We start from the raw sequence: 22,974 nt of genomic DNA, 5'->3' as shown, positions 1-22,974 counted from the left end.
TGATTCCAAGCCTTGAGCTCTACCCCGGGCCCAGGAGTTCTGGCCCTAACAGGTACGTTTTTTGGGGTATGTAGCAACCCTAATAATAGGGTTAGACATAATTGTTCCATGGCAATTATAGCGACCCCTAGAGGACGCAGTGTCTCGTTCCCTACTCAGGGAACTATGGTTACATAAGTAACCTGAGATGTTCTGCTGTGACAAAAACCCATATAGTGTGATTTTTTGCACTCATATCTTGAATTTTAGGCTCATATAACTGCATTCTAATAGGCTTCATCACGCAGTCAGTCGTCCTGCATCAAGTTCATCAGCAACTGCATCAATGTAGGATGACGTAGAGTCTGGGCTGTGTTTCACTAAAGCATTGCAAGCATAAGTACATGGTGGACCCATTGAAACCAATGGAGCTACGATCAACTTAGGCTTACGATGCTTTAGGCGGTGCATTATATGCGTTTTAACATGCTATGTTTTCCATAATTAATTGGATCAAATGAACTCATTGAAACATGTTCCGTCAACCATCAGCTTTACACTTACATCTCACCCCAATATAAAAAAAAAAACAAGAAATTATTCATGCACAAATTATCTACATATATAAATTGTCTTAAGAATATCATTCAGTAACTCATTTGTTAAAATTAGTTAATGCATTAGTTAACACTGAGCAAAATATCTGTATAGCTATTATTAACAGTCAAATACAATTGTTCATTGTTTGCTCATGATAGTTCACAGTGAAATAACTAATGTTAGCTAAGATTAATAAAGGTTGTAGAAGTATTGTTTATTGTTCGTTCATGCTAATAATGTAGTTTCTTGCCATTTTTTATATTTTGTGCCACGAAAACACTACCAAGTATTAAATTTTTTTTTTTTTAGGATATTTTACTGTCTTATCCTCATCAGTAGACACAGTGTTTTTAACTGTATTACTATAATGTAATGTACTATAAATGTAATACAATGTTTTTAATTGAAATCTGCATAATTGATTAATGTCACAATGCAAATCTTAATATATGCTACAATTTTCTATTACTTCTCTGTTGTTGTTGCTCAATTACAGCAGTAAGATTTTAGGATGTAATGTGCATAATTGATTACATTAATTTTACAATGCAAAAAATAGCTATAGGGTTAATTTTCCTTATGCAAAATATAGTTAATTATTTGTTTTTTGTTTTAATTACAGCAGTAAGGATTTAGTATGAGTAATTGTTGGATATGGATAATTGTTCATATTAACTGAACAAATCCTAATATAGGCTTAATTTTCTTCTAAATTTGTAGCAATAGCCAAAAATACATTGTATGGGTCAAAATTATAGATTTTTCTTTTATGCCAAAAATCATTAGGATATTAAGTAAAGATCATGTTCCATGAAGATATTTTGTAAATTCCCTACCGTAAATATATCAAAACTTAATTTTTGATTAGTAATATGCATTGCTAAGAACTTCATTTGGACAACTTTAAAGATGATTTTCTCAATATTTAGATTTTTTTGCACCCTCAGATTCCAGATTTTCAAATAGTTGTATCTCAGCCAAATATTGTCCAGTCCTAACAAACCATACATCAATGGAGAGCCTATTTATTCAGCTTTCAGATGATGCATACATCTCAATTTCACAAAATTGACCCTTATGACTGGTTTTGTGCTCCAGGGTCACATATGATATATGTTGAAACATATGTTATATATTATGTTACTGTATAAAACAGTATCTTGATACTAAATAACACTGGTACAACTTCTCACTATATTCCTATATTCCAAATAAAGTAATCTGCTCATGCAATACTGAGAAGGTTTCTATAAGAGGAACTAGTTTTACTTCAGTGTATTTTGGAAGTGAATGGTGTCGGTCAAAGCAAAGGATCGAGTAATTCGTCTGCGTTCATCTGCTGTGTTATTTAACAGTCTCTTACTTTATTTGTTTCGGAGCGGTATCTGAAGGACGCTATTACAGCGTCTGTCTGCTTCTCCTTGGCTCTCCAGCAGACGAGCGCCAGCTTTGATTCAGCTTAGTTTGGCGTGGATGTGTGTTTGTGCCCAGCAGTGATTAAAACGCAATCTTGTTAGAAAACATTCACGAGGTTCAAAATCCCTCCGAGGCGCATTGAATGGATTATTTTTAGAACGCTGCACCTAGAGAACCTTAATAAACTCCTTTCATGATTTTCAACATGCATGACAGGCTACAATCTGCTCAAAAAAGCATGCTGTGTGGCGCCGAGCGATATATAGTCACAATCTATTACAATGCTTTACTTCTTGCATTGAATATTTTCGATCTACGTTAACCATTTCAGAGCAAACGCATACATGTTAAAATATTTACACTGACTCATTTAGCAGAAGTGAATTACTAATGAGGGATACAACAGAAATGAAGAAACTGTGAAGTGTAGACAAGGATTATAACTATAAAAAGGCAATCAATATACAGTATTTGAGTTACAATACTGTACGAGGATGCTTTCAGTTGATCAAAAGTGACAGTAAAGCATTTTTTGCAAATTTAGTAAAAGCTGAAATAAAATATTAGAGTTAAATATATAATGAAAATTAATTCATATTCATTAATATAATGAATATTACAGTTACATGTATAATCAAATATTGTCAAAAGGCAGTTAATGTACATTATTTCAGTTACGTGATTGTACAAGGATGCATTAAACTGATCAAAAGTGACAGTAATTAAAAAAAAAAAACTATTAAAACATTTTTGCTAATTGAAATAGATGTAGAAATAAAATATTAAGTGAAAAGCTATATGAAAATTAGAAATGTTACCTATAGGCAACTAAATTAAATTAATGCACTTAAATTAAAACTAGATCTAAAACTGAAATATATATATATAAAAAAAAAAAAAAAATGACAAAAGTACATAAAAAATCCGTGTTGCCCAGCGACAGCCCCAAAACATTACTGCTCTAGAGGAGATCTGCATGGAGGAATGGGCCAAAATACCAGCAACAGTGTGTGAAAACCTTGTGAAGACTTACAGAAAACGTTTGACCTCTGTCATTGCCAACAAAGGGTATATAACAAAGTATTGAGATGAAATTTTGTTATTGACCAAATACTTATTTTCCACCATAATTTGCAAATAAATTCTTTAAAAATCCTACAATGTGATTTTCTGGATTTTTTTTTCTCATTTTGTCTCTCATAGTTGAGGTATACCTATGATGAAAATTACAGGCCTCTCTCATCTTTTTAAGTGGGAGAACTTGCACAATTGGTGGCTGACTAAATACTTTTTTGCCCCACTGTAAATAAAAACTAATTCAAAATAGTATTAAAAACTATGGTAGTATATAAATAATACTCAAATAACTCTGCAGTAAAGACATTTATAATGTTACAAAATATTTCTATCTCAAATAAATGCTGTTCTTTTGAACTTTCTATTCATCTGTGAATCCTGAAAAATAAAATGTATCAGTTTCCACAAAAATATAGTTCAGCACGACTGTTTTAAACACTGATAATAATCAGAAATGTTTCTTATATCAGAAATAAATTACAGCTTAACAGATATTCACATAGAAAACAGCTGTTTTAAATTCTAATAATATTTCAGATTTTTTACTATATTTTTAATCAAATAAATGAATGCTACTACATGTCATCTGAATGGTGAACTCAGTGGCTTAACATGTGAACGTTACTGAATTATTTGCTGTTTAACATCATGTTGTTCTTATTTGTTGTCTGCAGGTCCTCCTGTGAACGTCACGTGTAATATATTCATCAACAGCTTCGGCTCAGTGACAGAAACCACTATGGTGAGTGTTTGTCATTTACTTTGCTAAAAGGAATTATTATCCATTTACTATTCGTTCCTGTTGCAAATCATCTCTAATCAACACTTTCCAATCAATCACAAGAATAAAATCCAATAAAGAACTTAGCTCTGAAAACAAGATTTCACCTTCCACTGACGCTGTACTGAAACATTCCCTCAGTGCTCCTTGTTCTACACACACTGGCATTAAAGCGCTTTAGTCTTAATAACTCAGACGGAGAACAAAGCTCTGGATCGGCCAGCGGGCCTGAATTCAGATCGATTAGAGTCACGTTTGGAGATTTCCAGACGCTTCAGGCGTAAACAACTCCCAGCTCTTTTCCTGGGAATATTCCTGAAATCCATCTCCAGTGGATATTAAACACGAGCACCAGAGACGCTGCTTTGATCAAATGCTAATTTTGTTTACATGTTTCTGATGATCATTCTTCAGCAGCCAGTCATACAAGGCCACTAATGAACTCTACAGAGAATACTAAATACCACTAGAGCTTGATGAGTTTTGGACAAAACAACATTAAAATGATGTGAAAAAACACTACATTTAATTTATGATTTTATATATTTCATTGCTTTTTAAAATAATGATGTCTTAAAATAATATAATGCATCTGGAGTATTTACTTTTGTGTCATAATTCTAATAACTAGAATATATTTAGATCTATATATATAGACAGATGTATAAAATATATTTAAAATATAAAATATATTTTTTCATACTTTGTACAAATGTATATATATATGCATAAATATTTTAAAATACATTTATAATATTTTTATATATTACATATATGCATATATAATACATTGTTAACTGTAATAAAATGCTGTTAATGCATTTTAAAGAAAATGCACACTAAATGATGCTACTTATCTTTATACTTCGGCAGTTAATTCGCTTGATTTCTATAGGCTTTTTGTAATGCCATTATTTGCTTGTAATGAATGTAACAAAAAGTCTGGCTAATATATTCGTCCAACAGCATTTTCACAGAGCTTCGTCTAATGAAAACCTTGAATGGCATTGGATTTCTCTAGTTAAGCTAAACTTTGAACAAAAGCACACAGAAATGCTTATAAAGTCAATGCTTATAAAATGTTATGATGAAGTGAAAGGGTTAGTTCACCCCAAAAATGAAAATTCTGATCTTGATCGAACTGCTTTTGTAGTTTTAATAATCAATCTATTTTTAATAAACACACTGAAGTGATTTTTACATTGGATTATTCGTTTTTCTTACTTGAATGCTTTTGTTTAGATGTAAAATGAAAAAAGTAATGCGCTTGGCCTGTTTGATTCTTTCTTATATTTGTTCTACTGTTGTTGCTTTTTTTGCATCGGTTCTTATTTTTAATAACAAAGATCAAATAAAAAATGGCTATGTTGTGATTATTAGTATAGTAATTAATAGGAAGGAAGGAAGTGGAGAAAACAATGCAATTTTGCTGGTGGTTTTGTTTTGGAACCTTCAGAAAACTTCATCTCGAGTTTTTTAGAACCGACTTCGTCGACTTCAGACGGCTGTAGCTCAGGCATTTTTTTGTCCGATTCCAACAAATCATATGTGAGCCTGGAGCACAAAAGCAGTCTTAAGTCGCTGGGGTATATTTGTAGCAATAGCCAACAATACACTGTATGGGTCAAAATTTTCCATTTTTCTTTTATGCCAAAAATCATTAGAATATTAAGTAAAGATCATGTTCCATGAAGATATTTTGTAAATGTTCTACCGTAAATATATCAAAACTTAATTTTTGATTAGTAATATGCATTGCTAAGATCTTCATTTGAACAACTTTAAAGATGATTTTCTCAATATTTTGATTTTTTTGCACCCTCAGATTCCAGATTTTCAAATAGTTGTATCTCAGCCAAATATTGTTCTATCCTAACAAACCACACATCAATGGAAAGATGATTTATTCAGCTTTCAGATGATGCATCTCCATTTCTGACTGGTTTTGTGGTTCAGGATCACATATATCATCTTGAAGGTCTTTTAATGGAGAATGTGAAAATAAAAAGAACTCCTAAAATGTGCTCATTGTGACTCGCTTTGGCACGGACGATCATTGAAACGCCCGTGACTGTACTCGTGTCTCAGGACTACAGGGTGAACATCTTCCTGCGGCAGAAGTGGAACGACCCTCGGCTGGCCTACAGCGAGTATCCCGACTCCTCTCTGGATCTGGACCCGTCCATGCTGGACTCCATCTGGAAACCAGACCTGTTCTTCGCCAACGAGAAGGGAGCCAACTTCCACGACGTCACGACGGATAACAAGCTCCTGAGGATCTTCAAGGACGGAACCGTCCTGTACAGCATCAGGTATGAAGACGATTAACACACTCCTTCTGTCTCTGATTGAGAGTTTAGAGTGTTTTATCCAGTAAAAGCTCTTTTAGTGTAATTGTAGAAACTCTTCTCGTGTCAGTAAAGTAAAGTAAAGGTCAGAATACCTGCAGTAATATCTCCAGATGAACACTTACTGGACTGAAGCAGCTCAGCTTTACTTGATTCTCCATCAATCATGTTTTAGAGTCTCAAATCTGATCCTCAGGATCTTTTGAGGAGCGTTTGTTTCCAGAAGCTTTACTTTCACTGTTCCTCAGCGGAGGAATGATCTTCACAAGCCTCCAGAACATCTCACATCTTCTGAGGAGCCTTTATTTCTTCAGCTCTCAATCACTGCATTATATGTTTGGAGCATTTCAGTCTCATTTTACTGAGACACATTACTGATTACTGCAGATATAGAGCGACCACTGATATTTAGATCAATTTATGTCAGTATCCAGTGGTGGAAAGAGTACTGAAAAAACATACTCAAGTAAAAGTATTGTGTTTCCAACACACTTTTTCACAGCGCGCATCATGCCCTCAAACTCATCAAAAGTCAACAAGCAACAATGACTTATCCAAGTGACTGCTGCAGAACACACGCGAGAGAGAAACGAGGCAGCGCAGATCGCGCGTCTTATAAGTGAGCTTCACACCCCTGTCAGTATCTGCTGCACTGTTATAAAGATCTCATTGATTTACATTACAAGCAGCAGAATATCATCATAGAAATATCAGCATCTGGAGCAAATTCATATTTTTGTTCAGATTGAGTCTCTTTATAAAAGATTTTTCTTTATATTCTCACTATATCAGACTATATGAGCCATAAAAACCTGATGGATCAAATATGGTACAACATATAAAACATGTATGCAAACTTTTTTTTAAACTTCTTTTATATTTTGTGTAAAGTTTTCAAAAATTGTTTATTTCTCTGACTTTCATATCTCAGGCATTTCAGGGTTAAATCTGGAGCAGATCTTCATATTTTTTATTTATTTTATTTTATTTTTTATTTAAATTGATTTGTTTCGTTTGATCAAACAGGATGAATGTTTTAGAAGAACAAAAACTAATTAACAGCACAAAATATTTAAATAATGTTTAAAACCAAAATGACTAAAACTAAAATTAAAATGAAAGAAATAAAACAAAACGATAAATATATATTAGATGAAAAAACTTAAACCTAAAAAACTTAAAATGTTGCCCTGGCAACTGAAATAAAATTTAAATAAAAATAAAATATACAATTTTAAGTTGAAGTACTAAAATGACTAAAACTGAAATAAAAATAAATTAAAGCTAAATATAAATATTTAAAAATGAATAAAAATGATAAAAGCACAAAATTAAAATGAAAGCTGAAATAAACAATATAAATGATGAAAAACTTAAACGAAATAAGAAATGTTGCTTTAGCCACTAACTGAAACAAAAGACGTTTAAGTTAAAGTACTAAAACTGAAAAAAAGATGAAAGCTAAAGTTTTTTTTTTTTATCTAATAAAAATGACAAAAGCACATAACAAAATGACTAAACTAAAATTAGAATGAAAGCTGAAATAAAAATATCTAAATACAAGATTAAAAACCTAAACAAAATGAGAAATGTTACCTTTTCAACTAACTGAAAATAAGCTCAAATTGAAAAACAAAAATGACAAAAACGAAAAGAAATAAAAATTGATGAAAGCTAATAGATAAAAAAAAAAAAAAAAAGAGACAAAAGCACAAATAATGACTAAAATTAAAATGAAATCTGAAATAAAATACAAGTATTAGATGGAAAACTTCAACTTAAACTTAAGCAAAAATAGAAGTGTTGCCTTGGCAACTGACTGAAATATAACAAGTGTAAGCTGAAGTACTAAAAATACTAAAACAAGCCAAATAAGAGCAGCAGACATCAAATTCATCTGATAATAAAGCTGTTCACTCTTCTGCACTGATGGGATATATTTGTCACATAGTAAGAGACGTTCAGCGATTCACTCAGCAGCAAAAACACAAGAGAACGACTGAAGTCAGGATCAGTTAAAGCTCGCTCAAGAGCCTGATGATCGGCGCTCATTTACAATCATCTCAGGTGAAGCTGAAGCTCGAGCGCAGGACTGGCTTTAAAGCATTCAAAGAGCAAAACGCTGAACATACAGGCCTGTGTGATACACACACTCTGTTATCGTGAACTAAAACCATTCCATTAATCCAAATAAAGCTGAAATCAAAGAACATATAAATATTAGATGAAAAACTTACTTAAAAAGCTTAAATTAGAAGTGTTGCCATGGCAACTAAAATTAAACTGAAGTATAATAAAATAAAACATTTTATGTTGAAGTACTAAAATTACTAAAATAAAAATAAATGAAGGAAATATTAAAAAAAAACTAATAAAAGTGACAAAAGCACAAAAAGCAATTAAAATAAAAGCTAAATAGAAATATTAAAAAGAGAGATTAAAACAGCTTAATATTAAAAATAATTATAGAAACTAAAATCGAAATGAAAGCTAAATAGAAACATAAAACAAGGAATAAAAATGACAAAAGCACATGAAATTACTGAAAGTAAAGTTAAAATGAAAGCTGAAATAAAATATAAATATTGGATAAAATATAAATATTGAAGTTGAAGAATAAGATTACTACAACTAAAACTGAAATAAAACAAATGAAAGCATATAAGAAAAAAACTAATAAGAATGCACAAAGGCACAAATGAATAAAACCAAACATCTAAAAAATAAAAGGTAATTCAAAATATTAATAAATACTATAATAGTATATAAATACAAAAATAACACTGACACATTGAAAAAATGGCATTGTTTCATTTATAATCTAACAAGTTTTAGAATGTTTATGAAAAGTTATAGCACAAAATAAATCATAAATCTCTCAGATTGTGCTCTATTTATAGTCTTAAAGATGTGATGCCCTTCGCATCCAAGTCATGCTGAAGAACATCAGGTCTAGTTCTCAAATGGCATTGAGTTAGAACAGGATGCAAAACAGAAATATTTTACTATAGTGCTCAAACAATAGTAACATCGTATGTATAAATCGAAGCTTTTCTATTCACCAGTGATTCGGGCGAACACGAGCCCTGAACAGATCTCTTATCGTAAATCCACATGTTTATTTTGAAAATGAGCTGATATGACGCTGTCCTAAGTTTTCATAAATGCTCGGTTTCTATAAATCACAAGCCATCAGCTCTGAATTCATGCATAAGTCATAGATCGGCTGAGGACTGAGCTTGCAGGTGTTTCTCAGATGAACTCGTCTAACATTAAACACTGCAGTCACATGAATCTGGTCTGATATTATAATGATATTATATAACGCAGTGTGTTTGTCACGTTGTCTGTAGGCTGACGTTAATATTGTCCTGTCCGATGGATCTGAAGAACTTCCCGATGGACGTACAGACCTGCACCATGCAGCTGGAGAGCTGTGCGTACTTCATTTTCATTTGACTCTTTTAATGTTTCAGACATTTGGTTGTTGTGTTTTTGTCGGATTTATTAATGTCTATATTGTTTATATTACTTCTCATTTCAATTTTTGTTTCATTATTTTTAGCTTTACCATATTTGTTAATATTTTTACTCAGTTTTATTTTTATATTTTCTGTTTAAACTTTAGTTTTAGATAACGGTTTTTGTTGGTTTTATTAGTGCCTATATTGTTTTTATCATTTTTAATTTCAGTTTTTAGTTATTTTTAGTTTTACGATATTTGTTGATATTTTTGATCAGTTTTACTTTTATTTTTTTGTGTTTTCATTATAATTTTAGTTAGTTTTAGACGTTTTGTTGTTTTTTTAAACATGTCTATATAGTTTATTATTATTTTTTATTTCAGTTTTTGTTTAGTTATTTTTAGTTTTATTAATATTTTGAATTAGTTTCTTATATTTGCCATTTTTATTTTAATTTTAGTTAAAATTGTAGTCATTTTATTGTGTATTTTTGTCAGGTTTTTTAGTGTTTTTTATCATGTCTACATAAATTTTTTTTTTTTTTTTCTATTTCAGTTTTTTAGTTATTTTTAATTTTATGATATTTATTAATGTTTTGAATTAGTTTTTATTTTTATATAAAACATTTTTTTAGTTTTATGATATTTATATATTTTATAGTTTTATGATATTTGGTAATATTTAGATTTTTTTTATTATTTTAATTCTAGTTGAAGTTTGAAGATTTTCAGTTGTTTAGTTATTTTTAGTTTTATTATATTAATATTTAGTTTTTTTTTTTTCATACGTTTTGTTGTTTTTTTAAACATGTCTATATAGTTTATTATTATTTTTTATTTCAGTTTTTGTTTAGTTATTTTTAGTTTTATTAATATTTTGAATTAGTTTCTTATATTTGCCATTTTTATTTTAATTTTAGTTAAAATTGTAGTCATTTTATTGTGTATTTTTGTCAGGTTTTTTAGTGTTTTTTATCATGTCTACATAAATTTTTTTTTTTTTTTTCTATTTCAGTTTTTTAGTTATTTTTAATTTTATGATATTTATTAATGTTTTGAATTAGTTTTTATTTTTATATAAAACATTTTTTTAGTTTTATGATATTTATATATTTTACAGTTTTATGATATTTGGTAATATTTAGATTTTTTTTATTATTTTAATTCTAGTTGAAGTTTTCAGTTGTTTAGTTATTTTTAGTTTTATTATATTTATTAATATTTCGTTTTTTTTTTTTTCATATTCCCACTTTCATTTTTATTTTAAAGTTTTAGTCACTTTGTTGTACTTTTTGTCGGTTTTATTTATTTTTTTATTTTTTAACGTCTGTATAGTTTTATTTTTTTTATTTTAGATTTTGTTTTAGTTTTATAAAATGTATTAATATTTTGAATTGGTTTTTATTTTTATATTTGTTGTTTTCATTTTCATTTTAGTTAAAGTTTTAGTCATTTTGTTGTGCATTTTTGTGAGTTTGTTTTTTAATATGCCTATTTAGTTTTATTGTTTTTTCAGTTTTTTTTTATAGTTATTTTCAATTTTAGTCTATCTTAGTACTTGACCTTGAATGAAGGTATAACTGAAAGTGTTTTTTATTATTATGCTAATGAAGGCTAACAGCAGTAACGCAGTGTTTCCGCTCATGTTTTCTCCAGTCGGCTACACGATGAACGACCTGATCTTCGAGTGGCTCGATAAAGGTCCGGTTCAGGTCGCCGAGGGTCTGACGTTACCGCAGTTCATCATCAGAGACGAGAAGGAGCTGGGCTACTGCACCAAACACTACAACACAGGTCACTCATAACCCCTTTAACAATCATCATAACAACCCCATCATTCAGTCACACTGCCTCAATGAACCAGTACTCGTTTCTTATTCATTTAGTGCTGCTAGATTCCAAAAACACTGTCTGGTTTGCGCTTTCACATCACACTTTCTCACTAAATGTGTGCATTTTGTGGCATTTTTGCTTTTAATAATCATTCGTATGGTGAAGTCGTTTCGTATTTTCCCTTAATCAGCAGAAAAACACAAACACATGATTCCTGTCTGAATCTGAGCTGCATTAATAACAATTTGATCAATTATTTTATGACTAATCCTGACATCAAGTTCAGAATTATGGCCAGAGACAGAATAAAATGCAAACATGAGCCTGATTCTTTCAATTTTCACTGCTAGTAAATTTCACAATTGAATTAAACGTGAAATTTTACTTCTAAAATTGATTTAAATCATCTTTTTAAATTAGTTGTATTGATTCTTTTATTTACATCTTTTTACAATGTATAGTTTTCATTCATTTTTAAAGTTATTTTAGTATTTCAGTTCAAACCAGTTATTTTAGTTTCACTGAGATACTTTTATAGATTTTGTTAATGTTTTGAATTTGATTGTATTTTTATATTGCCTTGTTAATTTTAAAGTTTTAGTATTTTTGTTGTGATTTTTTTTTTCATATTATTAGTTTTGTTGTTTTTAAAATGCATATATTATTTTACTAACTTTTAATTTTTATTTTAGTTTCAGTTTTTTATTACATGACGTTAAATTAAATGAAAATGAGAAATTTTGCCTTAAAAACTAGCTGAAATAAAATACGTTTTTTATGTCAGTTAACATTTATTTCATTTCAAGCAACAATTTTTATATTATTTAAATATTTTTATTTTAGTTTGAGCTTTTTTATTACATGAAGGAAAACTAAATGAAAATGAGAAATTTTGCCTTAAAAACTAGCTGAAATAAAATACGTTTTTTATGTCAGTTAACATTTATTTCATTTCAAGCAACAATTTTTATATTATTTAAATATTTTTATTTTAGTTTGAGCTTTTTTATTACATGAAGGAAAACTAAATGAAAATGAGAAATTTTGCCTTAAAAACTAGCTGAAATAAAATACGTTTTTTATGTCAGTTAACATTTAGTTCATTTCAAGCAACAATTTTTATATATATATATATAGTTTTTTTTTTTTTTACACATACATTTCCTCTCCTTTGCATACAGTAAGTTAAATCTTCTCAAAAAATCTTCTTTTTCCAATCTCGGATGGCAAACAAGATGAAAAGAACAAACTCACATCTTGCATGCCCTGAGGATGATTAAATTAACACTGAACTATCCCTCTAGAGAGGTCTTTGTGAAGCTGTGACTGTGTGTGTACGAACTTGACTGCAGCAGGTTAGTTGGGAAATAAACGTACTGTATTTATTATTCAGAATGCACATTTGGAAGGGAAATGTATTAATAGGAACATTTCAGCAGGTGATATGAGATGTTTTTCTCTGAAAACTTTTCATGCTAATTCATGTTTTAAGTATTTAATTGTGAAAACTATTATATTATAACAGAATCAATAAGTTAGTGAAGCATAAATCGTTTTATTTTGCAGACTGCATTTTTTAATTATTGCATTTTTTATTATTTATAATTTAGTAAATATGTAAAAAAAAATCTTAATTTCATTGCAGTTTGTCGTTTTTAATCATGCTTCAACTATTTTTTTTATTTGTGAAAAATAGTGATTAGAGAATCAATACGTTATTAAAGCATAAATCTGTTTATTTGACAGATTATTAATTGATCAAATTCAAATGATTTTTTTTTACAAATATTTATTAATTTTACAATTATTTATTTCTAATTATTTTAGTTTATTTTTTCACAAATAAAAAACAATTAACATTAATAAAAAGGAAGTAAACATTGCAATGAAATTGATTTATTTTACATATTTGCTCAATTAGAAAAAAATGAACTTGATAAAAAATAAACTGTAAATGATAAAAACATTCATGCTTCAGTAATTTCTTGATTCTGTAACCTGTTTCCTCATAATAGGACCACAGTATCAAGAAGTTACTAAAGCATAACTCTGCTTATTTTTTGAGATTTATATATTTTTAATGAGTTTCAGACTGATAATTAGTTCATTGTTGTAAATGAGAGACGCAGATGAAGCGTTATGCATGAAAGGGAACATGAATATGAAATGGAGAGAGTCCCGACTGAAACAACAGAAGCTGAGAACACAATTATCAGGGTTTTTTGTTTCATAACCCATAATGCAAATTACCTTTGGCTCTAATCGCTGCTTTTCTGACTGAAGAGGGTTTCAGTACCTTATAACCGTCACAAAAATATGACTGGATGTTATATAGCTTTCACTGGTTTCACCCTCATACGATGCATGTGACATTATGTTAATCTAATAATCAGTATTATTTGGAAATCAAAGCGTTCATTACTAGACGGATAATAATCCCATAATCCTGCAGGAGCTTCTAATGAAGGCTTTTCTCTCTGCATGATCTGACTCATTCAGTCTGTTTGTCTGTCTGCTAAACTCACAGCAGATATTATAATCAGAAACATAACGATTATCAACAGTTAACACACAGGCTAATGTGTGAATGAAAACAACTCATAATTCATGCTTTTAGGCTTTTTTATTTGATATACTGATTAGAAAATAAAGTTGAATCAGTGCAATGTCCATTTTAGTGAACCGAAACTGATTCAATGATTTATTTGTTTAAAATGTTCTCTGAACAATCTTAGTTAGTTACTTTTAATATGTTGAGATCAAAATAAGTAACTAACTAACTAAATAAATAAATAAATATGTTGCTTTAATATATGAAATGTTCTAGTTAAATAAATAAAGATAAATAATATATATACATATATATATAGATGGATGGATGGAAGATAGATAGATAGGTAGATGGTAGATAGATAGATAGATAGGTAGATAGATAGATGATAGATAGATAGATAGATAGGTAGATAGATAGATGATAGATAGATGATAGATAGATAGATAGATAGGTAGATAGATAGATGATAGATAGATGATAGATAGATAGATAGATAGGTAGATAGATAGATGATAGATAGATGATAGATAGGTAGATAGATAGATATAGATGGTAGATAGATAGATTTCCTTTATATGTAATATATTAAATAATATTAAATAATAATAAAAAGTATATTTTTATTAAGTTCAAAATGTGTTTATATATAAAGCTTATATACAACTTTTATTTAATTTAAATATTCTAAATAAATATTTAATTTAAAATTGTTTATACTTTTTAGTACCTTATAAAATAAACTATACAGAGCTGAAAATCTTATATTTCATTTTGTAAAGTATACATGCACTTATATTTTATAGAAAGTAAACAAGTCTATACTGGTTTCCTCGTCTGCTCCTGTGCAGGTTTCCTATGTGAAGGCCATAGACGTCTGGATGGCGGTGTGTTTGCTGTTCGTCTTCGCCGCTCTGCTGGAATACGCCGGCGTTAACTTCGTCTCCAGACAGCAGAAGGAGTTTCTGCGGCTGAAACGAAGACAGAGACGAAATCAGAAGGTGCCGAAACACTGACAGACGCATTTATGATTGGGGCTTCACAGGGTTCAAGCATCTTTAGTTTGAAGGCCGGAGAACGAATCCCATCCCACAAAAACAGCCTCAGCCTCGCCAGCTAAACCCATCAGCTCTATCATCCCCACAGATATTACAGATCACTCAATCAGCAGCTTAACAACACACTCCGTTTACTTCAGCATCGCAAACGCTCGTCTGTTTACTCTGTAATTATTCAAACATGTGAAGGAACTGCTCATATTGTAGGCTGAAATGAATCTCCAATGGGACAAAAACAACATTAAAGGAATAAATCATCCAATAATTAAAAATCTGTCATCATTTACTCAGCCACATGTTGATCCAAACTTTATTTGTGACCCTGGAGCACAAAACCAGTCAAAGTATTTTTGATCTGTACATCATCTGAAAGCTGAATAAATATTTGGCTGAGATACAACTATTTGAAAATCTGGAATCTGAGGGTGCAAAAAAATCAAAATTTTTGACCCATACAATGTATTGTTGGCTATTGCTACAAATATACCCCAGCGACTTAACACTGCTTTTGTGCTTCAGGGTCACATTTTGTCTCTGGAACAAAAATATTAAGAGATATTAATCAAAATGTGAAAAAAAACCCTAATATTTTTACATTTTAGAAATATGTTTAGAAATAAATGAAAGCTGAATAAATATTTGGCTGAGATACAACTATTTGAAAATCTGGAATCTGAGGGTGCAAAAAAATCAAAATATTGAGAAAATCACCTTTAAAGTTGTCCAAATGAAGTTCTTAGCAATGCATATTACTAATCAAAAATTAAGTTTTGATATATTTACGGTAGGAAATTTACTAAATATCTTCATGGAACATGATCTTTACTTAATATCCTAATGATTTTTGGCATAAAAGAAAAATGGATAATTTTGTCCCATACAATGTATTGTTGGCTATTGCTACAAATATACCCCAGCGACTTAACACTGCTTTTGTGCTCCAGGGTCACATTTTCTCTCTGGAACAAAAATATTAAGAGATATTAATCAAAATGTGAAAAAAAAAACTAATATTTTTACATTTTAGAAATATGTTTAGAAATAAAATTTAAAAATTAATATATTTTAAAATAAGTAACATAAAAAGTGGATTTTTTTATTTAATAAATGTTTTCATAAAATAAAAAAATCTAATTTTGTGTTATTGAAATTTGTTTATTTTAAAATATGTTCATATATACATATACAAACACATTTATAAAATAAAAAGTTAATGATAATTTAATTTTTAGTTGTGACATTTTGATTAACATCTTTATTTGTGTTCCAGAGAAGAAATAAAGTTTGGTTCAACATGTGGTTGAGTAAATCATGACAGATTTTTAATTATTTTTTTCCCAAATAATTATGTTTAACTTTAGATTTTATCAATATAGTATAAAAATCACCATCCACTTTCATTGTTATTTAAATGTATTTATTTTAAAATACATTTTTGCTTTATTTCTAAATATATTTAGAAATAAAATTAAAACATATAAATATATTTTAAAACAAATTCCCAATGAAAGTGGATATTTTTTCATTTAATAAATATATTACATGTAGAAATAAAAATATATAAATATATTTTCAAATAAATACATATAACTGACAATGAAAGTGGATGGTGATTTTTACCATCAACCTCTAAAATTACAACAAAAAACACCATAAAATTACAATTAAAAACAATAAAATGAGTGAATGTGATCATCATACAGATCAATGTTTAAAACAAATTCCCAATGAAAGTGGATATTTTTTCATTTAATAAATATATTACATGTAGAAATAAAAATATATAAATATATTTTCAAATAAATACATATAACTGACAATGAAAGTGGATGGTGATTTTTACCATCAACCTCTAAAATTACAACAAAAAACACCATAAAATTACAATTAAAAACAATAAAATGAGTGAATGTGATCATTTGATCAAAATCAGTTTTAGTTAGTAGTTAGTACATGTTTGCAAATGCAATAATGTTATTAAATGCAACCGTATTGTAAAGCGTTAGCATCAAATCAACTTAAATATGAATCCTTTTAAATATGCCACTAAAGAAAGACAACAACAATCCTTTAACAAGCTACAAAACACAGAAAGCTCTTGCAGGATTATCGCTCCATTAATTTTAGACAAACACATTTGCACCTGAAGCTTCAAAAGCCTCGACACCTGAGACAAAGATGAAGACGCGCTGCAGGCTGAAGAAACGCAGCGCTAATCGAGTGAGGATCATCCACCCTGCGGCGAAAGAAGGGCGATGAACGTAGTACAAATATCGCAACTAAAAATGTGTCCCATTCACGTCTTTATCAAACCTGCCTGCTACTAATATAACAATGTGTTCAGACAGATTTGAATAGTATTACATAAAACAAAATCGCACAGATATTCAAAAATCTGACCTACAGGAAATAAACACATTTTAGATCACCAGATATAATTATGTCTATAAAACACACGCTCGTACTATACTGTACTCTTATTGTACTATAATATACACAAAGAATATCGGCCGATATATCGGTATCGCCTAATATCGGTATCGGCCCCCAAAAACCCATATCGGTCGGGCTCTAATATAAAGACTAAATAGGGGCAAAGGTCTGGAAATGCAAATATTTTTCCATACTCTGCTTTCTTTTTCCCATACTTTTCCAGACCTGGAATTTACTTAAATTCCATACTTTTCCAAACCGCATAGGAACCTGTTTCTCTGTGTTTCTGAAAGCACAGGAGGAGGAATTACAGGACGGCCGTCTGCATTTCTCCGGATATAACACCGCGTCCTGCGGGAATGTGACGGACGGGACGACGGTCAAAAACACGCAGACGAACGCCAATCCGCCGCCGGCCGTCCCCAAGGACACAGACGTGAACCGCAAGAAGTTTGTGGACCGAGCGAAGAGGATCGACACCGTATCACGCGCCGCCTTCCCTCTGGCCTTCCTCATTTTCAACGTCTTCTACTGGATCACCTACAAGATCATCCGACACGAGAGCGCCAGCAAAACCTGATGCAGACACAAACACTGGGGATAATCAACCGCATCGACAGTATTTGGACATCTGATCAGCTTTTGACGGACGTTTTCGTACGAAAGACGCTGTTTTATACGATAGTCTTTTGGAGTCGTCACTCTTCTCCTCTTTCTAATCACAGCAGCACATGTTTTACTGCACAAACACAATATTGTGGATTTATGAGGATGAGTCTCACTGAACCCATCGATGTCCAGGTTATATCAATGGAAATATTACATATTATTAAAATGCTACATTAAAAGTCGGTAAATATAATGTAATAAAATGTTCTATAATTAAATTAAAAATTATATTTGAATAATTAAAATTAAATTTTAACAATACTTTCAAAATACCATATTACATTTTTTCAAATATATATTTATAATATATTAAAAATATTTTTATTTTTCATTTACATACCCACACCACACAATTATATATATATACACATTGTATTATATTATATTTACCGATATGGAGCTTTCAGCTCTACCCATAATTTATAGGAAAACATTTTTCCTCAGCTGTCGTCTCAGTTGGTTTGGATTATTAATAACACATAATACTGAAGATCACAGATGGAAAGTGTCTTTGGTTTTGTCTCATTACAGTAGGGTATGATGTAGATTTGTCTATTTCTCACGACTGTGACGCATAATCAGTTGTTTGGAGATGTGTTGAGTATCAAACTATTAAACGCTGCATATGCTGAACATTTTCATATTTCAGGTCCACTGAGCCAATTATTGGGGATCAAACGATCGTGATTAGATAATGAAGATGTTGCAAAACCAATTGGCAAGATGTCTGTCCTAAACTGTGATGTCTTGCGGACATCAATTCCTCTGCAGTGAATGGGTGCCGTCAGAATGAGAGTCCAAACAGCTGATAAAAACATCACAATAATCCACAGCACTCCAGTCCATCAGTTAACATCTGGAGAAGACAAAAGCTGAAACTAATCCAGCATTAAGACGCTTTTAACTAAAATATGAGTCCATAATAAGTGCATCTCCTGTTGTCTCTCTCATCAAAATCCAGCCACATATTTGTTTAGAGCGGTTTAAACGCTGCTTGATCTGTGCAGATTTCTCTCCTGATTCACACCAGAACACTTTTTCACTGGAGGAAGCGTTATTATGGATTATAGACTCAATGTATTTTAGTTAAAAACGTCTTAATGCTGGATTTGTTTCAGCTTTTGTCTTCTCCAGATGTTAACTTATGGTCTGGAGTGCTGTGGATTACTTGTGATGTTTTTATCAGCTGTTTGGACTCTCATTCTGACGGCACCCATTCACTGCAGAGCATCCATTGCTGAGACACTGATGGAATGATATATTTCAAGAAAACAGTAATAACAACAAGTCATCACACTCACCGTTACAGCTGATCTCATACAGACAGTGATGAAGCTCCAGACGGATGGTGCTGATGCTGGTTTCCATGGTAACAGTGGCAAGGACACTCAAGCTGGATGATTGTCAGTGGTGCTTGTTTGCTCCGTTTCATCTGAAACACATGAGGACTGTTATGAATCGTGCTGATTATTTGACAAACACCAACATTAAATACAGAAAATTATGCAATCAACTCTGAACAAACTGAAATCATTTATCTTAGTCAAAAGTAATGTGCATTTTTCTTTCGTTCATCGTTTAGTTATATACGTACAAAACTAGAAAACCAAATACATTTCGATATGTGTAATTCACTGCCAGTTTCTGCCGCTCCAAGAGAAAATCAGAGTATTTTTGTGGAAATCCTCAGTGTGTCTGAAACAGCTGTATTTCAATCAAAGGTTCCTCAGGATGCTGATCTTCATGTCAAACGCTGATTGATCTGCAGACTGAAACACAAGAGCATCAGACACACTGACATCGTAATACTCACAGACGTGCTGCCGATTTCCCTCCAAAACGATGTCACTTCCTGGAGATGAAGCTTTAACCAACTGGCTTTTATTTAGAATTTGGATGTAAAGTGATATTAGAACACGTGTGTATTCAGGTTTAAGTCCCCACCAGGATATATAAACCTGTACACTCACACACACACAGACACACAGACACACACACACTATAGGATTTACATGTAGGATTTATTTGGAAATAATTTACACACTTAAATTGCTATTAAATTCCACAAGTTACAACAGCAAATAATGTGAAATTCTGGTAGAAAGCAGAAAGACTGAAATACAGTATAAAGAACCTCATTTATAAAAAAAAATAATAATAATTGTCTTCAAGGCTTTTTGCATCCAAGCGTTTATTTTGAACAGTAAATGCACAAAGGATTGCTGGAAGCGAGACACAGGCGGTGATGGAGAATCTGTGTTTCTGACGCTCTGAGGGCAGATGAAGAGTCGTCTCTGAGCTATTAGAGCCGTGAAGCCCTGCAGAACCTCAAGACCAAACCAGACTCTCGATCTCCAGCAAAAGCTCACGGAGACGTTCATCATTCAGCGCAGATTCAGATCGACAGCCGCTGAAAGATACAGAGCTGTCATTCAGAGTAACATGTGTTATTTTATTTATTTGATCAGGCTGTGATGCTCCTTGTGCTTCTTCTACCTCTTTACCAAGCCGTTGTAAAGGAATAATTCAACTCGCAATGCAAATTCTGAAATCATTTACTCATCTCATGCCATTTCAAACCCCTAAGCTGTTATTTTTCATCACTTCTGTCAAGCTCCAAAAATGGCAAAAAGGCACCATATTTGTCAATATTATGTTTATATATATATATATTTTTTTTATTTATTTATTTATTTATTTTTTTCAATATTATCATATTTTTATATTCATTATTTGCATTTCATTTATTAAAAAAAATATTCTTATTTGAACTTTTTGTTAAAAAATGTCTCTTTTTCGTTTCTGAAGTGTTATTATCATTAATTAAAACAAGATATTAAAAACATTTATATTAAACTATTAAAATAGATGTTAACTATGATAAAATATGAAAACCTGTCAGTTATGCTTTTATCAATTACTCACTTTTCTAGTTTTCATTTAGTTTAATTCGAAGTAGCAATTTGAAGTGATTTTGATAAAATTGAAAATAATGAAAAACAAAATTATATGAATAATAAAAACTAAATAGACATTTAAAACAAAAAACTAATAAAACTGATACAAATGCAGAATAAAATTACTAAAATAAAATAAACCTAAAAAAGAACTAAATACAAACTGAAATAAAAATAAATATACATTTAAAAATAACAAGTAGTAATAAACCTAAAAAAAAAAAAATTCTAAAGCTGAAAATGAAAGTGGACAACAGCTCTGAAACCTAAATTGAGAAAAGATTAAATAAATAAAATTACAAAAGTTCTGATGTCACTGGAGACAAATGTCATTGGTTATCACATGTCACATGACTGACCATAACATGTTTAAAATACAATTTTAGAGCTGCAGTGGAGAGTCACATGAACTAATGATCATTTTTTGGTGTATTTTAGATGGTATTTTTATGAGTTTGCCAGAACATCACACAGGTTTGGACTGCCGGGACGGTGAGTTTGATGTTGCTTTACCTACAAACGAGGAGCTTCCATCAGAGCGGCTTCATCTGCGTCCAGCTGCGCGTGAATAATGCGCTCTATCAGTCTGCTGTAGCGTGTCTCGTCCAGCAGGGGGCGGAGCCTCTCGTTGCACCGCCCCCGTTCTTTAAGCCACTCCTCCCTGAGTGTGTGGAGCGTCTGTGACTCCGCCTCTCCTCTCCTCACTCCCTCATCAGAGCGCAGCGCTGAAGACGCCTCCTGCGTCACGGTGTGGATCTCCGTCTGCAGAGTCTGAGCCAGAGATCCAGCGCAGAAGCTCGGCCTCTCCAGCGGCTGCACGTCATGTGATACAGGCAGGAAGTCACACAGCGAGTGCAGGAAGTGCAGCAAACTCAGCTCATCCCTGCGGCAGAACACAACGAATCACGTTCATCCAACAGCAACACAGTTTCAAAGAGATTTATGGGTTCTCAAGTTCATGTCGTTCAAGCAAAAATCTTCCAATGAATCAAACTTTTAGTTAAAATGAATGAAATGAAGTCCATTTTGTTATCATTTATTCATCTCATGTCATTTTAAAGAAATATGCTGTTATTTTTTTCAGTGACCACCTCAAAAAAGGCACATCATAAAAGTACCATAATAGTTCATATGGCTTTTTAATTTATTTTTATTCTATTTTTACATCTCAATTAAAATTATTTCTGTATTCCTAATTTTTTACGAATATTTCCTTTTGTAAATTTATTGAAGTGCCTTTTTTCATATATGAAATCCATTTTATTTTATCACAAATTCCATTTTATTTTTTCCCTAGATTGCATTTTAATAGTTATGTTAAAATTCAGAATTAATTAAAATCATGAAAATGTTTACATTTATTAAAAGTTTAACAAAAATTACATTTCTAAATTTCTTTCATTTTAATATTTCTGGATTGTTTTTAATTGTTTAAATACATTTTTAACAAAAATAAAAAATCTAATTAATAAAAACTCCAGCATTTTAATGATTTATTAAACTTTATAAAACAATAAGGCCTATGAAATTCATTTAAAATAGTTGAATAAGTTTGTATTATTATTATTACTACTTTAATAAGTATTGTCTGCTGTACAATAGTAATATATTTCTGTCATAATTTCTTCAAGTTAAACCAATCATTTATTTTGACAGGTTGTAGTGAAGATCTTTGAGAGTTTTTTGTGTGTATCAGTGTATCTAAATATTATTTTCATGACTGGATTCTGCGATTCTGTCCATCATAGGGCCATATATCTCATACATTATATGATATTATATTATTATATTTAAACAACATATATATAT

General features: G+C 30.7%; 2 protein-coding genes across 5 annotated transcripts in view; one reads left to right on the top strand and one right to left on the bottom strand.

The window, feature by feature from the left end:
* Positions 1 to 18,144, top strand: part of glra2 (glycine receptor, alpha 2) — a 21,507-nt gene extending 3,363 nt beyond the window's left edge. The window contains exons 3-8 of the mRNA XM_016489782.1: positions 3,747 to 3,814; positions 5,942 to 6,165; positions 9,555 to 9,637; positions 11,321 to 11,458; positions 14,859 to 15,049; positions 17,838 to 18,144. Of these exons, the coding sequence (XP_016345268.1) occupies positions 3,747 to 3,814; positions 5,942 to 6,165; positions 9,555 to 9,637; positions 11,321 to 11,458; positions 14,859 to 15,049; positions 17,838 to 18,119 (986 nt within the window). The 3' untranslated portion in view covers positions 18,120 to 18,144. The remainder of the gene's footprint in view (positions 1 to 3,746; positions 3,815 to 5,941; positions 6,166 to 9,554; positions 9,638 to 11,320; positions 11,459 to 14,858; positions 15,050 to 17,837) is intronic.
* A 2,070-nt stretch (positions 18,145 to 20,214) lies between these two features.
* fancb (FA complementation group B) overlaps positions 20,215 to 22,974 on the bottom strand; it is a 19,251-nt gene continuing 16,491 nt past the window's right edge. For 3 of the 4 annotated variants that reach the window (XM_016489757.1, XM_016489761.1, XM_016489758.1), the window contains 2 exons: positions 21,683 to 22,048; positions 20,215 to 20,618 (listed from right to left, as the gene is read on the bottom strand). In XM_016489757.1, coding sequence (XP_016345243.1) covers positions 20,537 to 20,618; positions 21,683 to 22,048 — 448 coding nt within the window. In that variant the 3' untranslated portion in view covers positions 20,215 to 20,536. Of the gene's footprint in view, positions 20,619 to 21,678; positions 22,049 to 22,974 lie in introns of all 4 variants that reach the window. The other variant, XM_016489759.1, reaches the window with a different exon arrangement.

Source organism: Sinocyclocheilus anshuiensis, unplaced genomic scaffold (assembly GCF_001515605.1).
Source record: "Sinocyclocheilus anshuiensis isolate Anshui unplaced genomic scaffold, SAMN03320099.WGS_v1.1 scaffold394, whole genome shotgun sequence".
NCBI classification, from domain to species: domain Eukaryota; kingdom Metazoa; phylum Chordata; class Actinopteri; order Cypriniformes; family Cyprinidae; genus Sinocyclocheilus; species Sinocyclocheilus anshuiensis.
This window is presented reverse-complemented; position numbering and strand designations above follow the sequence as displayed.